The sequence below is a fragment of the Gracilinanus agilis genome, chromosome 6 (assembly GCF_016433145.1).
Source record: "Gracilinanus agilis isolate LMUSP501 chromosome 6, AgileGrace, whole genome shotgun sequence".
Taxonomy (NCBI): Eukaryota; Metazoa; Chordata; class Mammalia; order Didelphimorphia; family Didelphidae; genus Gracilinanus; species Gracilinanus agilis.
In genome coordinates this window covers 294,039,678-294,061,801 of record NC_058135.1, presented here as the reverse complement: position 1 = coordinate 294,061,801, position 22,124 = coordinate 294,039,678, and the positions used below count along the sequence as shown (strand labels likewise).

At 56.0% G+C, this 22,124-nt stretch overlaps 1 protein-coding gene across 1 annotated transcript in view; it reads right to left on the bottom strand.

Moving 5' to 3' along the window:
- Positions 1–5,511: 5,511 nt before the first annotated feature.
- The window catches only part of ANO1 (anoctamin 1), a 91,836-nt gene continuing 75,223 nt past the window's right edge, over positions 5,512–22,124 (bottom strand). Inside the window, exons 20-25 of the mRNA XM_044682062.1 lie at positions 21,474–21,604; positions 20,493–20,645; positions 15,327–15,379; positions 12,836–13,020; positions 9,512–9,617; positions 5,512–5,858 (exon numbers count right to left, since the gene is read on the bottom strand). Coding sequence (XP_044537997.1) covers positions 5,598–5,858; positions 9,512–9,617; positions 12,836–13,020; positions 15,327–15,379; positions 20,493–20,645; positions 21,474–21,604 — 889 coding nt within the window. The 3' untranslated portion in view covers positions 5,512–5,597. The remainder of the gene's footprint in view (positions 5,859–9,511; positions 9,618–12,835; positions 13,021–15,326; positions 15,380–20,492; positions 20,646–21,473; positions 21,605–22,124) is intronic.

Here is a 22,124-nt window from a genome sequence, read left to right as displayed (position 1 = left end):
AAATGTGGCCACTGAATGGAGTGAGCTCTGCTTGGGCACCATCTCCCCAGAGCCCTCGAGAGACTGCTGGAAGGGGCCTGCCATCAAGAGGGCCCAAAGGCACTCTGAGGTAATTTGGAGGGATCACAACATTTTTTTTTAAACCCTTAACTTCTGTGTATTGGTTCCTTGGTGGAAGAGTGGTGAGGGTGGGCCATGGGGGTCAAGTGACTTGTCCAGGGTCACACAGCTAGGAAGTGTCTGAGGGCAGATTTGAACCCAGGACCTCCTGTCTCTAGGCCTGACTCTCCATCCACTGAACTACCCAGCTGCTCCCTGTCATTCACATTTTATTTTATTTTATTTTATTTTATTTTATTTTATTTTATTTTATTTTATTTTATTTTATTTTTTAAACCATTAACTTCTGTGTATTGGCTCCTAGGCAAAAGAGTGGTAAGGGTAGGCCATGGGGGTCAAGTGACTTGCCCAGGGTCACACAGCTAGGAAGTGTCTGAGGCCTGATTTGAACCCAGGACCTCCCGTCTCTAGGCCTGACTCTCCATCCACTGAGCTGCCCAGCTGCCCCGATCATAACATTTTTTAGTGGGTAAAACAGTGGGTTTGAAAGCAATTAGAAAAAGTTCAGAATTCCAAAGCCATAAAACATTCTTCGTAAACGATAACACTGAGAGCTGAAAAGGAGCCGTTTCGCCCCCTCATTTATAGGGAAGGAGCTTGAACCCAAAGAGGATCTTCGGATCTTTGGAAGGGGATTTTCAGATTTTACAGAGCTGGGATTGGAATCCGGGCTCTCTTCTTCTTGCCCAGAAAGGCATTTAAGCAGCAGCTCTATGGCCGTGGATAGAGAGTCTTGCCCAGAGCTACAGAAGAAGAAACACTTGAAAGACTGGGGGGGGGGGGGCGCCTAAAGAGCAGCTGGACATCTAGAATGAAGGAGTTCATTTTGAGCCTTTTGTGAATGCTGGGTGGCTTTGCTGACTCTTGTTGGCCTGTTAGGTAACCGAATTCTAGACTCTTATTTCATGCACTTTCTAACCTCGTCTCTTCACCCTGGACTGGTGCAGGTGATTTCTTGGAGCCCTGGGAGAAGATTTTACATTTATTCCTATCAAATTCACATTTTTTTAAGATGGAGTATCCGGGGCAAGAGGAAGCCGTCCTTACTATGAAGATAGAGAAGAGAGTTGCTATTCCATGTGGGTCCAGCCATTCTTCCACGGCCCCAGGCTATCAGGAACTGTCATTCTTAGCAGGCTGCTAATCGGGGTTCGGAGGGCAGATTGGGCCGGTGGGTGGCTCGGCTCGGTCTTGGAAAGAGCCTGGAGAAGGTCTGGCGGGACGGAGAAAGAAGCCAGGACGCCCGGTGACTGAGACTGAGGAACTGGTTATAGAGGGGGCATCGGCCTGGGAGGGGACTCAGCGCCAGGATGCACCGAGCGTTCTGAATGGGGGGGATCAGTGTTACCCGTGAAGGGTCCTGGGCGGAGGCAGAATCCTGGCTGGCTGGTCAGCGTGTGAATAGTTTACTGGGCCTTATCGGAGGGCCTAGCCAGGGCTTCTGGTCATCCCATGGAGCAGCTTCAGCATGTCCAGAAGCCTCTCTATTATGAGCCAAGAGAAGCGCCAGGATGCAGCTCGCCAGGATGCAGCTCTTGGATCTGAGTGCAGGGCTAGGCGGGATCTACAGCCCACCTTTTGGGCTCCTTTCGGATCCTGCCCACATCACCTAGAGGTCAGCTGGCCTTCCCACGTGTGCCGGCCGGGCAGTGGGGAGGGTCCGAGGCTGGGACCCCTCAGGGACAAGCTTGTCCAGAAGACCTTCCATCAGCAGGGGCGAGGTCTGTGCCCAAGGGCGGGATCCTCACCAGCTGTGGCCTCTGCCCGCCGGAAAGCTCTCCCTCCCTCCTTGGCATCCTGCGTCCTCCAGGAGCTTCCCCAGGCCATCCCCGGGTACTGGTGCCCCCCAGCCCTGGGAAGTCCCCACAGCACAATGACCAGCGTGGAGTCTCTCTCCGTCTCTAGCCTCGTGCCTCCGCCAACAGTTATAAGCTCGCTGAGATCAGGGGATGTTTCCTCGCTGCCAGTACAGTGTCTGGCATAGTAGATGCTTAATTCATGCTTGTTGATTGGCTGATGGAGCCCTACAAAGGGGGGATGAAAAATACCTCCGTAAAGAGCATGGTTTCCCCCAACTTGAACCTTCCCTTACCAGGATCTCAGCCTTCTGCCCTCAACTCTTACTTTTTTTTTTAACCCCTCACCTTCCATCTTAGAATCGGTGCTGTGTATTGGTTCTAAGTCAGAAGAACGGTAAGGGTAGGCCATGGGGGTCAAGTGACTTGCCCAGGGTCACACAGCCGGGAAGTGTCTGAGGTCAGATTAGAACCCAGGACCTCCCGTCTCTAGGCCTGGCTCTCTATCCGCTGAGCTTCCCAGCTGCTCCTCACCCTTAACTTTTAAGAGAAAGAAGCAAGAGAGAGAAAAACAACATCAAAAAGTCTACTGCTGGGGGAGCTGGGTGGCTCACTGGATGGAGAGCCAGGCCTGAAGACAGGAGGTCCTGGGTTCCAATCTGGCCTCAGACACTTCCCGGCTGTGTGACCCTGGGCAGGTCCCTTCACCCCCACTGCGTAGCCCTCACGGCTCTCTGCCTCGGGTGGCTTCTGCCCTGGAAGGTGAGGGTTTAAGCAGAGGCGCCGTGCCCACGCTGTGGCCTGCCCTCGGCTTCCTGCACCCCCTGGGCTTCCGAACGCTCTGCCAGGTGACAGAGCCCCAGAGAGGGCCACAGATGGGCATTTGGCTTCACCTGCTGGGAATCCTCACATCTCCGGACCGTCCCCGCTCGCTGTGGCTCCTGCTGCCCGGCCGAGGGCTGACCGCGTTCAGAAGGCGGCAGTGGGCCGCCGGGCACTGGTAGGAGCCGCTGGCTGGAATCGGGGCTCGAGGTCTCTGTCTGGGGGGCACCGAAGGCCCCTTTCCCAGGTAGTCTCCGAACCAGTGAGCCCGGCCTCCTCTGCAGTCCGCCAGACAGGGCTCTGGCCCCCTGCTGCGGGCCGTCCCCTCCGCCTGGAAGGCTCCCCCTCCCGGCCTCCCTGCCTTCTCCGCTGACGGCCCACCTTCCACAAGAGGGAGGCCTCTCCCCTCCTCTCCCCGCCTCTCCCCGGCTCTCCCCGCCTCTCCCCGGCTCCTTTAGCCTTGACTTTTCTCTGAAATGATTTCCAACTTCTACTAAAAAGCCTGATCCTTCTGCTTGAGAATCCGCACCAAGGCTCCGTCCCGGGGCAGAAGAGAGGTAAGGGCTAGGCACTGGGGGGGGGAGATCTCCTCTAACCGGCGTCTACACGTGTCCCCGCTGGGAAGGGGGAAAGCAGAGGTAGATCCCCAGGAGGAAGCAAGATCGCCGGCACCCCAGAAGCCCTTTAGAAATGTATTATACTTAAAAAAAAAACAAACAACCCTCATCTTCCACCTTCCAATCAATACTGTTCCAAGGCAGAAGAGCGGTAAGACCTAGCTAGGCAAAGCAGGTCAAATGACTTGCCCAGGGTCACGCAGCTAGGAAGCATCTGAGACCCTACATGAACCCAGGACCTCCCGTCTCTATCTGCTGAGCACCGAGCTGCCCCTTGTGGCATACTTTTAATGCCCCTGGCACTGAGGGGCTGGCATGGGGCTCTGCCAAGGTGCCCATATTAGAGAGAAAGCCCCAAGGCCCTGCTGGGCAGTAACAGCCACCGGGGGGCAGAGGGGCTGCCCCTTAGGCCATCCTCCTTCCCCAGCTCCCCAATCCTAGAGGCAGAGGGGGNAGGAAGGAAGGAAGGAAGGAAGGAAGGAAGGAAGGAAGGTAGCCCCTTCCAGCTCTGACCCATGAGGCTGCCGGACTGACCGGTACCATCACCTGCGGCATCTGGCGTGGATAAAAGGCCAACGGAAGGTCTCCGACTTAAGAAAGGATTGTGCACTTCGATTTATTGCGAATAAATGCTCAGCCAAAGGCCTACACGGATCTGCGTACATTTGCTTCTTTTCAAAAAAGGGTTCCAGGAAATGCTCGTTTGGGGGCATCGCCTCGTTGTGAATACAGAATTGCTCTACAAAAGCCCATCCCGACAGCTTCCTGCACAGGAGGAAAGAAAGCATCCGTTTGTACAAGTTCAGCAAATAAGGATCAGAGGACGAGGGCCGGCACTGGTCATTCTCTCGGGGAAGGTCCGGCCTTTGGAAATCACAGCCCGGCAGGCCTTTGTGTACATGGAGTCACTGAGGAGAATTACACATGTGCGTGTGTGTGCATGTGTGCATGTGTGTCTGTGTGTGTCTGTGTGTGTGTGTGTGTGTGTGTGTGCGTGTGCGAGAGAGAGGGGTGTGCCCTGTGGATGACTGATGTCCACTAGTGAGAGTCCTGTAAGTAAAGATAGAAGAGCGTGTTACCAAAATAGAAGCCCTTTATTGATAAAAATCTTTGGTAGGAACAATCTTTTCGACGCCTTTCAGAGATATTTGGTTAACATGATCGACTCCGTCCCCCTGTGGTACATCTGAGGCCGACTGCCGGAAGAACCGAGAAGTCCATCTCGCCCCCTCATTGATTTTTAAACCCAAGAAAGATCCGGGAGCGGAGCCCGTCTCCTGTGGAGGGAGTCTGGAAGGCTTCTATTTAAAACCTGAAAGGCTCTAAAAATACCCCTCGGGACGCTGCCCTTCTAGTGGTCCTGGCGCAGTTTGGTTTCATCAGAAATCGGCAAAATGGAGAACATCGTCGGGCTGGGAAGAGATTGGGATTTGGCAGATGGGGGAGGGGGAGGGAGACGACGGATTGGGTGGGCTGGTGGGGCGTGGGGTGGTCGGGGGTCCCCTCCCCTATGGCAGGCTACATTTGGCTCCTCCCAGCATGCACTGCATCTGGGACCCCGAAGGGCGGACGCCAATCCCAAGCTCCCTGGGCTGCTCGGGGCAGGGCTCTCTTCCGTGGGACCTCAGAAGGTCCCAGCGTCGAGAACGAGAATAGTGTTGGGTCAAAATGGCTTCCCCTCCTCTGCTCTGGAAGCTTCTTTGGAAAAGTCGCCTCTAAACTCAGCCCCCTGCTGCAAGGAGCTCAGGCCTGGCATCTCGGAAAACCGCTTTGTCTACACATTAAGGCATCAGAAAGGTTAAAAAGGTTTTTTCCTCTGGTGACTCTCGCTCATCTTGCAGCAGAAAGGAGACCGCGGAGTCTGCAGAGAACCGTTTCTAGGAAATAACCTACATTGACCCCAAGGGTGGCATCATCCACTTTTTTGATTGATAGAGAGAGAGAGAAGAAGAAGAAGAAGAAGAGAGAGAGAGAGAGAGAGAGAGAGAGAGAGAGAGAGAGAGAGCGAGTTCCCTGCATTACAGTTTGTGCAAAAAAAAAAAAAAAGAAAAGGAAAGTGTCCCATCAGGACATGGTCCTCCGTTTCTACAAGAGAATTTCTGCCCAGCACAGGCACCACCAGGCTTTAGCTTGCTCTGGACCCTGTGCCAGGCGGTCCACGGATGAGAGACTGGGTCACAGGCAGAGTGGCGCTCACTGGCATGGCCGAGGAAGGGCACTGCAAGCCTGGCGCTTCCTCCTGCTAAATGGCGACGTGATAGGAGCGTCCGGAGGCCGTGGTGCCTTGCTGCATCCTGGGGAATGGCGGGCTGTGGTTGTTGCAGCTGTCGCTCTGCAGGCTATCTTTCTCCTTCAGGGTCTCCAGCATCTGCTGTTTTCCCTGCTCCTCCTTCATGAAGAGGTCCACCAGGAGCACCTTCTCCTTGTGAATCTGCTGGCTGATGTCTTTGGGAATGTCAGGGATGATCCAGTCGACGAAGTCGCTCATGAACATGACCAGGTTCTGGGAGGAAGAGAGAGAGGAAGAAGGATGGAAGGAGAGTCAGAGCCGTTTGGGCTGTTGGTGCTACTAAACCGCCATCTTGGCTCCATCCCCCAAGGAAGAAGGATGGAAGGGAAATCACCATTGGAAGAATCCACGCTTATTTCTATGGTGGAGCCATGATGGCAAAAGCCTTTACATTCACCACTTTGAGTCCTTCTGATCTCTAGGGGAGCTTCCCACCCTGAGCCAAATCACTGGTCTAATTAAGAAAAAAAAAAAAAAAAAGGAGGGGATGTGGGGGGGCAGCTAGGTGACTCAGTAGATAGAGAACCAGGCCCAAAGACTGGAGGTGTCCTGGATTCAAATGTGATCTTAGACACATTTGCTGTATGACCCTGGACAAGTCACTTCATCTCCATTGCCTAGCTTTTACCACTTTTTTGCCTTGGAACTGATATGCAGTATTGATTCTAAGATGGCAGGTGATGATTTAAAAAAGAAAAGGAAAGAAAAAACCCAAACCATAAGTACCACCAATGTAGGACCCAAGATTTAGAGGGTGGTTCGACACGTATTATTATCTGTCTTTTACAGGAGAAAATGAGAAGAGAAGGCAACAAATAACTTGGCCACAGTCATGTGGCTAGTGTCCTCCACGGGTCTCATCCAGCCCTGTTGTCCTTCTGTGTGCAAGGGATCAGGGTGTAATAAAAGGGAGGTGGCTATATGAGTGGGAAGAGTAAGGAGGATGGACTCAGGCTAGTCTTGAGGCTATAGAACTAGGGTACAGGTGTGGAGGCAGCACTTAGCAGAGAAATGTGTGAAATACTCTCCTGCTACTATACCCAAGTTCCTTTAACTTCAGGATTCTACAGCCCTGTCCTGAGAAGGAAGTGATTTCCTATTGGATTGAAGATGGAGTCAAACAGGAAGGAAATATGGCACTTTCTGATCCAAACTGTTAATGGTGCAGACTAGCCTTTAGAATGTCCAGACAGCTTTCCTTACTTGGCCCTAGATGAAGGTAGGCAATGACTACAAGTTCTTAGGTTTAAAAGGTTGATGGATTTATTTGATGTTGAAGTATTAGGTGAAAGAGATTTGGTAAGAGGGTGAGGTAATCTAAGAACTCTAAACAGCTAACCTCACTACACTAGGTTTGAGATGTTGAAGGTCTTCTTGTGAAGCTGAAGACAAGAATGCCTAAGCAGATTTAAACTCTAATGTGCTTCTCTGCTGACCCAGGGCTGGCAGGCCCTGGGTCAGTATGGTGTTGTCTTGTTTGTTGCTATAAATAGTCTTCTCTCTAAAGCAGTGATTCCCAAAGTCGGCGCTACCACCCCCTGGTGGGTGCTGCAGTGATCCAGGAAGGCGGTGATGGCCACAGGTGCATTTATCTTTCCTATTAATTGCTATTAAAATTAAAAAAAAAAAAACTAATTTCCAGGGGGCTAAGTAATACTTTTTCTGGAAAGGGGGCGGTAGGCCAAAAAAGTTTGGGAACCGCTGATCTAAAGGAATAGATTACTTTGCCAGATGTGTTTCTAATAGTTGGCCTGCAGTGTTAACTTAAGTCTACCTGCCTAAGTAAACTAACGCACGTTCCCCCTCCCTTTAACCCAGGTTGTGGGAAGCCAATGAGAGAATAGATAAAAATCTGAGACTCCTCTTTTGACCCATTTTGTGATCCTTGTGATTTCTTGTTGAAAAGTATTGTGGCCTTATTGAAAAGCTTTTAAGTTCCTAGCAAACCTGAATTTAAAGGGTTAACACTGTTCCCCTTTGACCAGGAATGCTGCTGCCTGATATAGCCAAGGCCAAAATCTTAGCAGGGGCAATTAGACCCTGAGAAAAATACTCCCAACTTGGCTTCCTGATAAGAACCCAGTCAAAATTCAGCCTTGGCCTTGGTCTGTTCTGAAGCCAATGTTTTGTGTTTTGATGTGACATAATTTGTAACTTCTGCGCATCTGCAAAGTTTTTGAGGGGGGGTCTTTTGTGTGAAATGAGTCTTGAAACATATATAATAAACTCCAGGCTCCTGGAGCCAGAGCTGGAAGCATGAGGTAAAAGACAACTCCCCTGTTAGGTCATTATTTCCTTATCAACTAAGCTGTCCTTATCAGATTATCAGAGATAAAGAGATCTCGACCCACCGGATCGCCAAACCCAAAAGGCTAGAAGGAAAAGTGACCAAGTCAGGAGTCTGTGAGCTCTTTATATACCCTGCCTTCCAACTGCCAGGCTGGCACAAGCCCCTGTCTCATGCCAGGTTCTATATTCTCAACTGGGCATCTGTTAGCTTGCATCTATGCAAAATGGCAATATGATTTTACATACTACAAGGGTCAGGGGAGGGAGGATCAGATTAGAGCAGGTCCATAATGCATTCTGCTGGGCCTGGTCACCCTAATCCTTGAATCCTTGGCAAGGCTCCTGGGTAGTCTCTTGGCCCCACCACTGGGAGCCATTGAAGGTGACGGATAAATGAGCAGAAAGTCATCTCCCCAGGAGCTTTCAAAAGAGAAACAGCTCAGCGCTTGTTTTCTCCACTGAACATGTGACTTGGGATTCCAGGAACTCTCCAGTGGGCTTCCCACGGGAGGAGGGTGAGGCGAGACAGGGGTGTTCTTTTCTTCTACCTAGCAGCAGGGAGGGTGGAGCACAGCATCTAATCTGATGCTCTCCTGCGCAAGGACTTGCCATTCCCCCCACCACAGTGCCCTATTTAATGGCCCCTCTCTCTGAGGATTCAGGAGCTACTTTGGGATTTTAGAGGAATTGTTATTCTGAATCTGGAAGCTGGAAGGGATCTCGGAGAGCGTGGCATCCCGTAGGAACACCCTCTCCCCAGCCTCCTCAAGTGGTTGTCCAGCCTCGTCCGGGAAGCCCAACTTCCTTCCATGCAGCCCCTTCTTCTCTATGGCTGCTTTCATGGTTAGGACGTTTTGCATGCTGAGGAGCCCCGATATGCCTCGTGGTACCTTCTCCCATTGCTTCTAGTTCTGCCTTCTGGGGCCCAGCAGAGCAAAGTTGTTCCCGCTTCCCCTAGATGGCTGTTCAAACATTTCAAGATGGCGCCTCTTCTAGGTGACATCGCGTAGGAAGAAAGCACCAGAGACCTAAACCTGGAAGGGACCTTGTAGGTCATCCAGTCACAGGCCCAGAGGACCCGACATCTGGAGGTCAGGCCTCCCAGCCTCCTCATTTTGCAGCGGGGAAGACTGAAAGGGGAAGTCACTCTGGGAGTCTCTTTTCATTGCATTCCAGGGCCATCTCCAGCGCCTTCGGCTGGCCCGGTCCATCACAGCACGGTGGGTCAATGCTACGGATGACCTGAAGTAGTAAGCTTGCTCTTACTGCCAGTCAAAGTCCTTCGGCTCCATGAATTCATTCCCTCAATGAGCACTGACCGGTTAAGCAGTGCTGTGGCCTCTGCGGCTCTGTCCTTGGTGCTGCAGGGGTTCCAGAGGAAGCCCAAGGCCAGGAGGTGGCCGGAGAAGGTGTCTGAACCCTCCTCTGGTCCCAGAGTGAATTCCGTGCTGGGCCTCGAGTAGAAGGCTGGCCGATTGCAGCTGATTCCCCAGGGGAGCCCACCCCTCCTTGGAATCCTCACCTTAGCACCTGGCACCCGTGGATACAAGGACCTTTCAAACCCAGAGCCAGGTTACCTGGAAGACGATCACGAAGGCCAGGCGGGCGGCCAGGACGGCCCAGAAGTCCTTGGAGATCTCGTACTTGTTCTCTGACCAGGGGGGCTCTCGGTAGTCTTTGTACCTGGAGGCACAAGCAGGGGGAAGCCGGTCAGGGCTCTCCGCGGGATCTTGGGCTGCCTGCTGTATTCGTTCATTCATTAGGCCCCGCCTTCTAAGACTATGAGGTGCAAGGGAGGGGCTGACAGAGGAAACAGCCCCCCCACCGGGAGGCCCCCCACCGAGGAAACGATCCGGGGGGCCGTCGTTGCTCAGCGGTTTCTTGGCAGAGATGCTGGCATGGTTTGCCACAGACGGCGCCAGCCCATTTTACAGATGAACGGGGTTAGGGGACTGGCCCCAACGGGCTTGCTGCCAGGCTGAGCTCTGAAGGAGGAGCCGGCCACAGCCCGGCGAGGGTCAGCGGAATGGCATCAGATGCTGCCCTGGGCTCCGCTCGGGGCTCCCACGAGTTACCCTGCATTTATTAAGTGCCGACGGTGCCCAGGGCTGCTTTCATGAAGAAAGGAAATGGGGGGAGGGATGGGAGAGATGGGGAGGAGGCCGCTCCTTTGCCCCCTGCATCTTACAGACGGGGAAACTGAGGTAAAGGCTGGCAAGGGAACTGTCTAAGGGAGCTGTTAGAGCCAGAAACTCAATTCAGGCCTCAGTTTCCCAGAGAGCCAGGCTCGTGGAAGGGCTGTCTGCAAAACTGGGCTCCATGGAGGGTAGGTTCCGAGGATGAGGCGAGGGGAAACATTCCCTGGGAGTTCCCTTGGGAAAGGAAGGGAAGGGCCACCCCGGAACCAGCCCATCTGGTTGGGCAAAGGCGAAGAGCTCATGCTTGGGCCACCAGGTACATGCTTTCTTCCTGCCCGGGGAATCCCACAGCAGACCTGGGAACATGCAGGACCTGTCCCACGGCTGCCACTGGCTGGCACAGATCGGGTGGCAGGGTGGAGAGAGCCCCAAGCGAAGCGTCGACAGGCCTGATTTATACCCCAGCTTCTGCCCTGGCCCTCTTCCCTGCGACCAGATGCATCCTCCAGCCCCTGCCTTGATTCCAAGAAGCTTCGCAGGGGCTGATGCCATGAGGCCCCCCTGATGCCCCACCATGTCATGTCTGCCACTGCTCCCTCCAGGAAGCCTCTCAGCACAGACCCACAAGGAGACGGCCGTCACAGACTGGGAAATCAGGCTGCAGGGAATGAAGGCTACGGGCAGCCACAGGCAAGAGGCCTCAAAAACCAGGCAGCCATGAAAACAGGAGTTTTCACTGAATTCCTCCCCAAAAGGCCAAGATTGGCCTCAGTGGCTTCAGCTGGGTGCTGGGCAGGCTGCTTCCTCCATGCCTCTGACATGCCACCTGGGGCCACCAAGAGGGGGATAGGGGTGCGGGCCTGGCCCCTCGGGGAAGGATAGGGGGCTGAATGGTATCTGGGCAGAGGCTGGCTGGGATGGGGAGGAGCCCCGGGGTGGGAGCTCTCCATGGAGGTGGGAAGGCTCTAAGGATGCATTTCCTCCCTGGCTCTCTGATCTCCTTATTGAGTCTCACTGGGCATCAGAGGATTCTGTGTTGGATTTTTTTAAAAAAAAAAAGGCCTGTTGAATGAAGGCCTGAAGTGGAGTTGGGGGGTTGGGAGGCTGAGCCCTGCTCGTCCCATCACTCGGATCCCAGGCTGCCCCGCGGCTGGAGACTGACAGGGATGGGCATTTCTCCTGACATCCAAATGGGGCCCCAGAATGCTAATGGGGGCAAAGCCCATGTGGTTCAAAGGGGCTGATGGGGGGCACCCTGTTCTAGGTGGGGTTGGGAAGGAGATGACCCGGTGCCTCCTCCTTCTTTGGTGACTTTGGACAAGTTCCTGACTTCTCTGGCTTCCTTTTCCTCCACTTGAAAATGGGGCAAGCATGGATTGAATGGGCTTTGAGTCCTAAATCTAGCATTCATTGACCTTCTCTTTCTTCTCTGGGATTCCTGGGGGTCTAGGATGGGTGAGCCCTGCCTTACCTGGGATCCCATAGAAGGAGGAGTTCTTCTGCATCACTGAATTTGACTTCTTTCAATATCTCTTTGGTCTGGACTTGTGATTTCACCCATGGTAAGGGAGACTTGTGAGGTTCAAACGCCCTTCACCCATGTAGGGTGGCACCTCCTTTGCACCCAAGGCTCCTAGAGAGCTACCCAGGGCAGCGAGAAGTTAAGTGTCTTGCCCAGGGATAGCCAATAACACAGTCTGGGCTGCCCTGTCCCATCTCTCCACTTGGTCCTCCTGCCTGGCACCTTCACTGGTTTTTATCTGGCCTGTTGGTAGATGGACTCATCCAACACAGTAACCCTTGGATCCCAAGAGAAGAAGGTGGTGTGTTTCCCTCAGAGCAGGCCAGGAGAATGCGGAGTGAGACCAGAGCTGCACCCTCAGCCCCAGAGGCCTCGGAGAGAGCACGGAGGGAATGACTGAAGGGGAGAGAAGAGAGAAAGAGACGTCTGGGAAAACCCTTCCACATAACTGCCAGAGGTTGACCTGATGCTGACTGACAGCTCGTCCAGCCAGAAATATGGGGAGAACCGAACCAGAGTCCTTGGCTGTTCTGAGGGTCCACTGGTTTAAATTTCATGGACATAATTGAGAGAGAGAGAGAGAGACAGAGAGAGAAAGAGAGAGAGACAGACAGACAGACAGACAGACAGAGACAGAGAGATAGAGACAGAGAGACAGAGACAGAGAGAGATGGAAAAAGTCTTAGAGAGCACCACTGGGCCAATGCCCTCATCTTACGAATGGGAGATCTGAGGCCCAGAGAGCCAAGGGTTTAAAAAAAGAATAAGACAGTGTTGGTGGAAGGAAAAGGCCATGTTCTGGATCACTGCCTTTATCAGATAACTGGTGTCTGGGTACCGGAGGTGTCTTTGGATCTCAGGCTCAGAACGCAAACATTTTCTACATGGGGAAGAAGCGGATCCTTCCAGGGAGGAAGCTGCCTCCTCTGAGGTCAGCGCTCTGGCCCAAAGACCCATTTGCCCTCTGCTAGTTAACTGCTTGGCCATACTTTTTCCTGATGCTTTCTTGGCTGTTCCCTTCTACGGCCATCGCTGCCCGCCTCCACCTATCCAGCCGCTGCTGCCTTACCCTAAGAGCTCTGCCTTCATCCGCTGGGATCTCAGGGGGAGGGAAGCTGAAGACAGGAGGCTCCCGCCTGCCCACCTACCCTCCAATGTTCCCAACCCCATAAGCCCACCGTGCCCATGGCATCGGCTCGTTTACCTCCTTTCACTTTCAAAGGGTGACTAGAAAGCCGTACCTGCAAATCTGCACCTCGTAGCCCACGTCCTGGGGGTCGTTGGGAGCCGTCCCCGGCTGGAAGTCACTGACGTTGAAGGAGGAGAGCGTGTGGTTCACAAAGCCGTGCATGGTGCCATTGGAGCTGTACATATAGAGGTACACGAGACGCGGGATGAAGTCGGAGGTGAAGGAGATCACGAAGGCCTGAGAGGGAAATGCCACAGAAGGAGTCAGAGACCCTCTTGTTTCCCTTCATCTTCACAATAGGAGATCTCAGTGTCTAACTCCATTCTCAAGCACTGTCCTTTGCTTGAGACCTTCCTTCCTTCTCTCTCTCCCTCTCTTCCTCCTTTCCTTCCTTCCTCTCTCCCTCCTTCTCTTCCCTCTCCTTCCCTTCCTTCCTCTTCTCCTTGCTTTCATCCTTCCTTCTCTCCCTCCCTTCTTTTGTTCTTTCCCTCCCTCTCTTCTTCCTTTCCTTCCTTCCTCTCTCCCTCCTTCCCTTCCTTCTCCTCTCCTTGCTTTCTTCCTTCCTTCTATCCCTCCTTCCCTTCCTTTTCCCCCTTCTTTCCTGCTTCCTTTCTTTCCTTCTTTCCTTCCTTTCCTTTCTTCCTCTCTCCCTCCTTCTCTTCCCTCTCTCCTTCCCTTCCTTCCTCTTCTTGCTTTCTTCCTTCCTTCTCTCCCTCCTTCCCTGCTTCCTTCCTTCCTTTCCTTTTTTTCCTTCCTTTCCTTCCTTCACTCCTCCTCTCCTTGCTTCCTTCCTTCCTTCCCCACCAAAAGCTCACAGCCCTGCATCCTACTCCATCAGAGCCCTGGTGAATCTGATAAGGCCAGTCCAACTGGCTTCCCAGCCATGGCGGCCAGGGGCTTTGCTCTTGTTCTGGGGGACACTCGAGGCCTTACAACAAGGCCCAGAGTCATGGGGAAATGGTAGGTCCTGGGAAAAAGCCAGTGAAAGAGACTTGGGCTGCTCTGCAAACGTCCCCCTGGCAAGAAGGGAGGTTGATCCTGCCTACATATTGGGTCCACCCTGGTCTGGAGGCAGAACCAGTGGGCAGCCTTTCATCTCCAGAGCTGCCCCAAGGAGCCCAAAAGAAGGGAGCCCAAAGGGAGGGAGGTGGCCGGTCTAGTCTAGTCTAGCTAAAATGACTCGGCAGACATTGTTGAACAATGGCTGGGGGCCTCCCTGGGCTCTGCAGACACCAGGCGCCCCTCACAGACTGGGACTGACCCATGGATAGGCTTTGGCCTTCTTGGACAGAGCTGTGCTGGCCTCTCACTGGGAGAGCAGGCCTCGAAAGCCATTCCCCAGCAGCCGGGCTTCCTCCTGCCCCAGGATTCAGTCAAGGAGGCTGACTGGGAAGTGGCTGCCAGGCCAGGTGGATACGAGCTAAATGGTCTGGGCTGCCATCTTTAGATTGCTTCAATGTAAGGAAAGGACCCATAAACCTCCATCGAGGCCAGGAGATAGGAGGCCGCCCATGCTGCCTGGTGGGAGGGAAAGGGGAAATCCAGCCTGGCAGGGAGGGAGGAGGGAAAGAAGGCAAGGAGCCACAAGCGGGAAATCCCGAAGGAAGCCAGGCTAGTGGCACAGGGGGAGGTGGGACAAAGGGGGCTCCATGGGCGCCTAGTCAGTGGCAGAGAGGCCTTGGCAGAGCCTGGCTTGTTCAAAGGATGACCAGGGGCCTGGAAAACAAGTACAATGGAGTTTGGGCAAGATGAGGGGCATCAAAAATGGATCGAGATCATGGTATCACGAGGCTCCAAGTGGCCTCCGGTATGGCTGGTCCCCCCTCCTCGTTCTACAGGTGAGGAGAGGAAGGGCCAGAGAACAGAGAAGTCAAATCATTTTCCCAAAGTCACAAAGCATGCACATCAGAGGGAGGATTTGAACTCCACTCCACTCATCCCAGGCCCATAGCTTTTCTCTCCTTTGTGCTCTGCCTCTAGGAAACCTGAGCAAGACCAGGAGCGTCATCCAGGGCGACAAGGGCTCGGGGGACCTCAGCAGTGCCTGACTAGCCTTGGGGACCCGGGCCAGATCCTTTCCTCCTCTGTAACAGGAAGGGATCGCACCGTTGGACCTCGGAAATCAGTGGTGGTGAGCCGCAGGGGCGTTCCCCGAGGCTTGTAGAAAAGCAAGGCCTACGGAGAGTTTTGTTTCTTTTTAAAACCTAACCTCTCCGATCCCCTGGCAGTGCGTGGAGACCGCCGGGGGCAGGGTTATTGGGGAGTCCGGAAGACCTGAGTTAGAATCCTGCCTGTGACCCTGGGCAAGTCATCTCTGGGATGAAGGCCTCTCGGGTCCCCGGGGCTCTACGTCTGGGGCCCGCAGAGGGGAAACAACGTCCTCGTCCAGTTTCGGCGTCCGAGGGTCAGGGAGCTCATCCCTCCCGCGAGCCCAAGGACGGCGTCGGGCTGTGAAGCAGAGGGGCAGGGGGGCAGGGAGCCTGGCCTGGGAATGGGCCCGCCGGCCCTCCCTTCTCGGACCGAGGGTCTCACACGGCACTTACGTTAATGATGACTGCCAGCTTCCCGATGCCCCGGAGAATATTGTACCAGATGCCTGAGGAGGAAACACAGCCCCGAGGAGGGGCGAGCCAGTGAGTCTCCGGCCACTTTCTGTCCAGAGCTGGTCAGCTGGGCCCAGCTGGGGGGACACGAGCCCTCCAAAGGGGTGAGGAGGCCCCTGTGGAAAGCAGCCTGGCCCGCTGAGCCGCTGGGGGGGCAGCAGGACCAGAATAAGGGAGAAAGCCTGAAGGAACCTGCTGGAATGGCCAGAAGATCCCCGCCACGAGCTTATCTTTGTTTAGAAGGAAGCGGCGGCTTCTAAAGGCCTTCCCAGGCTTCTGGGAGGCCGCCTGTGCCTGTTAAGTGCTTTTGAATCTTTCCTTGTTTACTCTGATTATTGGCTTAGAAAAGCCCCCAACAGAAGCACCGTCCAGCCGGGCTTCCATTCAGGCCCTGTCCGAGGGTCTCGGGGGCCCCAGGAGGGCACACATGCCCCACGCCTGCTCTGCCTGGGGGGCCAGCTTGGCACGAGGAGCGCCACGCGGCAGGGGCCGGGCGGGTGGCCACAGGGAAGCTCGCCGAGAAGGAGCGCAGAAGGGGATTCCGGCCGGGCGCCCACGCCTGCCGGGGTCCCGGGCAGAGGTCTTGGCAGGGAGGGCTCCCTGGGAGCACGGCTGACGTTCTGGGTAAACCATTCCCAGTCCTGCCACCGGCTCGTTTACATTAGGAGGGGGTGCCTGATCGAGTGTGTAAACACAGGAGGAATAATTCAGACTTGGAGTAAACACAGCACTTCTTCATCGTCTCATTACCCAGCAGACGCCAGGGAAGCTGCCCAGCTGCTCGGGCTCCCGGGCAGGGGCAGGGCTGCCCTCTTCCTGTCCTGGGTCACGGCGGTGCCCAAGAAGACAAATGGACGGAGAGAGGCCGAGACGCCAGGGCAGGCTGGCGAGTCCCCATCTCCCGCCCCCTTGGGGAGCCAGCCGAGGGCCCCCAAATAGAGGACGGCATCCAGGAGGGAGGCCGGGATGGAGAGAGGCTGGAGATGGGACCATCTGAGAATGAGAAGTGTTTATTCTGGGGAAGCGAAGAACGATCCCCTCCCAACTCATCTGGATCGCCGCAGAAGCCTCGGAGCTGCCCTCCCCGGCTCCACTCCATCCCTGTCCGAGCCGCCCAGGTCTTCCAGGGATAGAAGTGACCAAGTCACTCCCCTGCTCAGTAAACTACCGTGGCTCCCTTCGGCCTCTGGGCACGGGGGACCTTTCCCCACCTGGCCCCAGCCACCTCTTGCCACCTTATTTAGGATCTGCACCTGTGACAGCTGAGTTCCCCCCTGGCCAGGCCGCTGGCAGCCCATTTCCCGCTTGTTCCGGCTGTCTGACTGTCTGTCTGGCGGGCTCTCCTTCCCCTCCTCCACCTCTTAGAACACCTCATTTCCTTCTAAGTCTCAGCTTAAGCTTCCCTGCCCCAGAAGCCTTTCCAGACCCCCAAAGCTGCGCCTGCTCTCTCCTCCCCAGCGTGCCCGAGCCTTGATGCCCGCCCAGACAGCCAGCTGAGGGCAGAGACTTGTTTCCCTTTGCCCCCTCGCTGGGCACCCGGCACACGGTGGGCACATGATGGACTCCTCTATCCCCTAAGGACGGGGCTTGGCCTCAGAGCAGAAGTGAAAGGGGAGGATGAGATCAGGGAAGGCTCCCTGGCAGCAGACTCGGGGACGAGCTCCCGTCACTGAGGGCCGCCTGCAGGGGCTTCTCGTGGGCCGGGCTTGATGCTGGGGACCCCTCCTGGCTGTGGGAACTGGCAGGGACCCTTCTGGGTTGTGCCTGCAGGAGACGCCTAAGGAATGCTGGTCGCATTCACTCACTGCACTTTCTATGCCTTTGGGGGGCTCATTGCTGCCTGGCGGGCGCTGTCTGACGACCCAACACAGACACGCAGCTCAGCCCTGAAGGACAAGCCCAGCTCTGGGTTGGATGGGGCAGGCACACAGGGCAGGAAGCCAGAGGAGGGAGAGGGTTGGGGGAATGCAGTCACTGGGGAAGAGGGTCCATGATGAGTGGGGGCAGAGCTAATAAATGGAGAGGAAGTAATGGTAGAAGCAGAGGTGTGGAGGGAGGAACTGGCCCATCTGGGACAGAGGGACTCTCTCAGAAGGGCTGAGGGGCCCTTCCGTCTCTGCTTGGATACCTCCAGTGACAAGAAGCTCACTACCTCCTAGGGAGCTCATTTATTCTTCTTTGGGTCAGTTCTCTTTACTTAAAAGGGGTCAAAAGCTAATCCTTCTTCCATCAGACAGATGTTGAAACCTGCTGTTACCTTGGGGAGGTACTTGGTCTTATTCTCTGGGCTGCCTCTGTTTCCCTATGGTAAATGCTTGATCTGCACCCCAAAGCTGGGAACTCCTTTCTATTTTACAGATGAAGAAACTGAGGCTGAATGGGGTGAGGTGACTTGGCCAGGGCCACACCATTCATAAGCATCTGAAGCGGGATTCTGATTTGTCCTGATTCCCAGACCAGTGCTCTATCGAAGGCACTGCGAGGAGGCCACGGGCCAAATGGGCAGAGGGTCAGGACAGCTCCCAAACTATGGGGAGGAGCTCCTTTGAGCTGCACCTTTGGGTTTCCCCTGGGAACGTCTTGGGAGGAGCCTCTGATGCTTATCCCCCCAGGCAGCTCCGGGCCTCTGCTTCGACAGAGAGCTGGGGATCCCCACCGCCCACCTGAGGTTGCTCCATCTCGGGGGCCTCCAACCCAACCCAAGCCATCGGGGCTAGGTGAGCCAGACTTTCCCAGGGCTCCTCCTGCCCCATGGTTCTTCAGGCTCATTTCTAGTTGTGGTTTCTTTTGTCCTCTTTTTAGGGGGATGCCCCATGGCCACAGGAGGGGGCACAGGCTCTGGCATCTTTCCCCACAGCTGCTATGGTGGGGACCCAGCGTGGCCAGTGGGGAAATGGCGGCCCCTCTGGTACCCAGGGTGGCTGTTCGAGGACTGACCGTGGGTCCTGGGCAGAGGGCTCTCTTCTCAGGGAGGGGACGATCATGGAGTCCATAAAGGAGCCGAAGGAAGAAGAGGGGCATCAGGGAGCTGGGAGAGGGACAGCTGAGCCCCGGGAGTCAGCCAAGCGAGGGAGAGATCACCCCAAGGAGCCTAGCCCGAGGGCTGGCCAGAAGGGCACTCTAGGCTCTGGGGTGTCAACCCTCTCACTCGGCAGGCAAAGAAATGGCCACGTGGGCACATGAAGCCATCTGGGCAAGGGTCCTGTAATGGAGAGGGATGGAGATGGGATGGAGATGCAGATTTCCTGGTGGCTTAGTTGGGGATGGCAGGAATCTCTGCTGGGGCTGTGGGTGGGAAGAGTGGTGTGTTGGGGGCGTCTTTTGACCCCCAAAAGAGAATAAAAGAAACCACAACCAGAAATGAGCCTGGAGAACCATCTGCCCCAGAGGCAGAGAGGGCTAATGGGGGAAGGAAGGGGTTGCTCTCTGTCTGCACAACAGGGCACAACGGGTACAAGTTGAAGGAGGGCAGACTTGGGCTCAGCTCCAAAAAGCCTCTCCCAGTGGGTGCCGTCTGCCTCGCCTCTTTTTTCCAGTCACACTCCCTCTTGCCCAGAGTTTCCTTGTCCCCAACTATGAGAGTCCCTTAGGAGGAAGGAAGCTCAAGGTGGGCAGGAGTGTGTGCTTACTCTTCCTGCCGCCTCAATGTATGCACACAAGAGGTGCGGAAAAGGAAGTCCGTCGAACCGAACCCTGGCCTTCAGCTCTTGGGAGAACTTGGAGGAAGGGGAGGGGGCTGACCCAGAGCAGGTAGGGCTGCTGTGAGCGAAGTGAGGGGACCGAGGCCAGGTGGTGGGAGCTGAAGACTTGGCAGGCCCGGCAGCTCGTGTGATGTGTGCAGAGAGCTTGGGGCAGAGGAGTCAAGGAGCACCCCAGGGCCAGGCAGCCAGGTCAGAGGCAGCCTTAGAAGGATGCTGACCCCCAAAGGAGCAGGGCAGCCTGTGCACAGAGGGGTGGCTTTAAGGGGGAAGACAAGCCCTTCTGATTTGGCCACAGTGGGTGACACGGAGCTCAGCGGGGAGATCAGAGAATCATCTACAGAGACGCCAGGTGAGACCCTGAGAGCAGAGAGGATCCCCAACGGGCATGGAATGGAGGGGAAGAAGGGAGGGTCCAGGACAGAGCTGTAGGGAGTGTACTGGGAGGCAGGGAAGCCCAGGGGGATGCGTCTTCAGCTTGAGAAGCCCACGTCTGCCTCAGCGGCCATCAAGGCCACCGTGGCATCCTGTCTCTGCTGGCAGATCTCCCGGGCCAGGGCCCTCCTGGGGCTGCCCATTCCAATTGGGTTCATTCTGCTGCGGACAATGTTTTTCTTTCTCTTTACCTAATTCTGCCTCTAATCCGTGTCCGCCTTGCTCCAGCTGCCCTTTGGGGGCCGATCTCGCCTCTCTCCAACACTAGGAGGCCGTTTCCGGCTTCCTTCCCACCCCATCTTCTAGAACTTCTCCAGGTAAAGGGCCCCAAGTGTTCCCGCGGCTCCTCAGAAGCCTGGGCCATTAGTGGGGTGTCTGCTGCCCCCTTCTCCTTCGCTTCCTCCCCGGGGAGACGGGAGCTGAGAGGCCAACACCCATAGACTGCCTCAAAGCCGCCCCTTCCTCTCCCAGTTTACGGGTCCTTCGACCAGATCTGGGACTTCACTGACATGGAGAAACGGTCCGTAGAGAAACCCTCTGCCAAGGCCGGCCTGCGCTCATGCCCTTGGATGCCCGGGTGCACCGAGACGTTAAGGGGTTCGCTCAGGGTGGCCGAGCCTGTGCGCAATGGGGCAGGCCTCCCCCTCGGGCCTTGCTGGGGCCACCCCATCTCCCGGAGCCCTCCCTCCGGAGCACTCTGGGCCTCGGGGCTGCCACGGGGGGCTCAGGATTCCCCAGGAAGTGGCGCGGATCCTCCCCAGCAAGCCCGAGAGAAGCAGCATCTCCTGGGAGGGGGCTGGGTTGGGGGGCAACGAGAGCGGCCCAAGAGGACGGCAGTGCCAGGCGCCAGAGGCCTGCCGTCACCCACCCACTCTCTGAGCCAGCGGGCGGGTCCAGGGGGATGCGAGAGCCTGCCATGGGCGCAGGAACGACCGAGGACCGGCCCGGCCTCCCTCTCGGCCCGCCTTCTCACCTATGTCCTTTGCCCGGACGGCCACCGGCCTCCGGAGCTCCGTGACGAACTTCTTGGCATCCAGACGGATTTCTATGATGTTGTTCAGCAGGGCAAAGAGGGGCGCCAGCGGGAAGGAGGCGACGAACAGGGTGACAAATCCAAACTGGATGACTGAAAGAAAGAAGCACATCTAGGCATGTATGTGTGTGTGCGCACGCGCGTGTGTGTGTTTGTGCGTGTGTGCACATGTGTGCATGTGTGTGCGGTTTTGTGTGTGCATGTGTGTGTGCGCGTGCGCGCGCATGTGTGTGCGTGCGTGTGTGCGTATGTGTGCGTATGTGTGCGTGTGTGTGCGTGTGTGTGCGTGTGTGCGTGTGTGTGTGTGTGCGCGTATGTGTGCGTGTGTGTGCGCGTATGTGTGCGTGTGTGTGCGTGTGTGTGCGCGTGTGTGTGCGTGTGTGTGCGTGTGTGTGCGTGTGTGCGTGTGTGTGCGTGTGTGTGCGTGTGTGTGTGCGTGTGTGTGCGTGTGTGTGCGTGTGTGCGTATGTGTGCGTGTGTGTGCGCGTATGTGTGCGTGTGTGTGCGTGTGTGTGTGCGTGTGTGTGTGTGCGTGTGTGTGCGTGTGTGTGCGTGTGTGTGCGTGTGTGTGTGCGTGTGTGCATCCCAAGCTGCCCTGCTCCAGCTGGGCGGCTCATGAAAGGGAGGAGTTTGGGTGCCCTGCAGGGCCAGAGTGAGAATGCAGAAAAGCGCAGAATGTGGAAGAGGAAGCCCAGAACCCCCAGGGGTCCCGGAGGGGCTGGCCCGGCCGTCGGGGCGAGCGAGGAGGAGGCTGTGGAAGAAGCTTCCGGACTTCGCTCTGTCCGGATCCCGTGCGAGATCCCCCGAACCCTCTCCTTTGGGCCTTGCTGTCCCCCAGGGATCCCCCACATCCAGTCGACATCTCGTGGACTCTCAAGTAGAACCGAGCAGACGCTGACCTGAACTTTGCCGTGACCTCACCGGGCTCAGCCCAGACTGCGGGGACTCGCCCGCGGCTGGCACCAGCTTTCCGGCACACCGGCTGGCTCTGACTTTTCCCAAAGGCTGTTTGGATGGGCTCAGACGAGGGCAGGCAGGCGGGAAGGAGGGAACTGAGGCAGACGGAGATGGCTGGAGGCTGAAGGGGCCTTCGGCCTGGTCGGCCCTAGATGGACCCTTCTGAGCACAGGGACGCTCCCGGCCCTCCAGCCTTACCCGGCCCCAGTGATCAGCTATAGGAACCTCGTGGTTGCAAGCTAGCGGGCGGAGTGCCCTTTCTAGGGGTCTCGGGGCTGAGAGGAGCCAGCTTTGCTCTCTGTGCCCGGGAGGAGTCATCGCCATCGCCCGGGAGCTTCACCGGCTCGTTCACTGGTGAAAATACCATCTTACGCTCAGGCCTCTGGCCAAAAGCCTCTCCGGGCCAGACTCGCTTTCCCTCAAGTCCTCCCCTGAGCCCGCACTGTGGTGGGACGCCCCAAGTTCTCAAGAGGGAGGAAGGAAGGGAGGGAGGAAAGAAATAAGGAAGGAAGGAAGGAAGGGACGGAGGAAGGAAGGAAGGAAGGAAGGAAGGAAGGAAGGAAGGAAGGAAGGAAGGAAGGAAGGAAGGAAGGAAGGGACGGAGGGAGGGAGGGA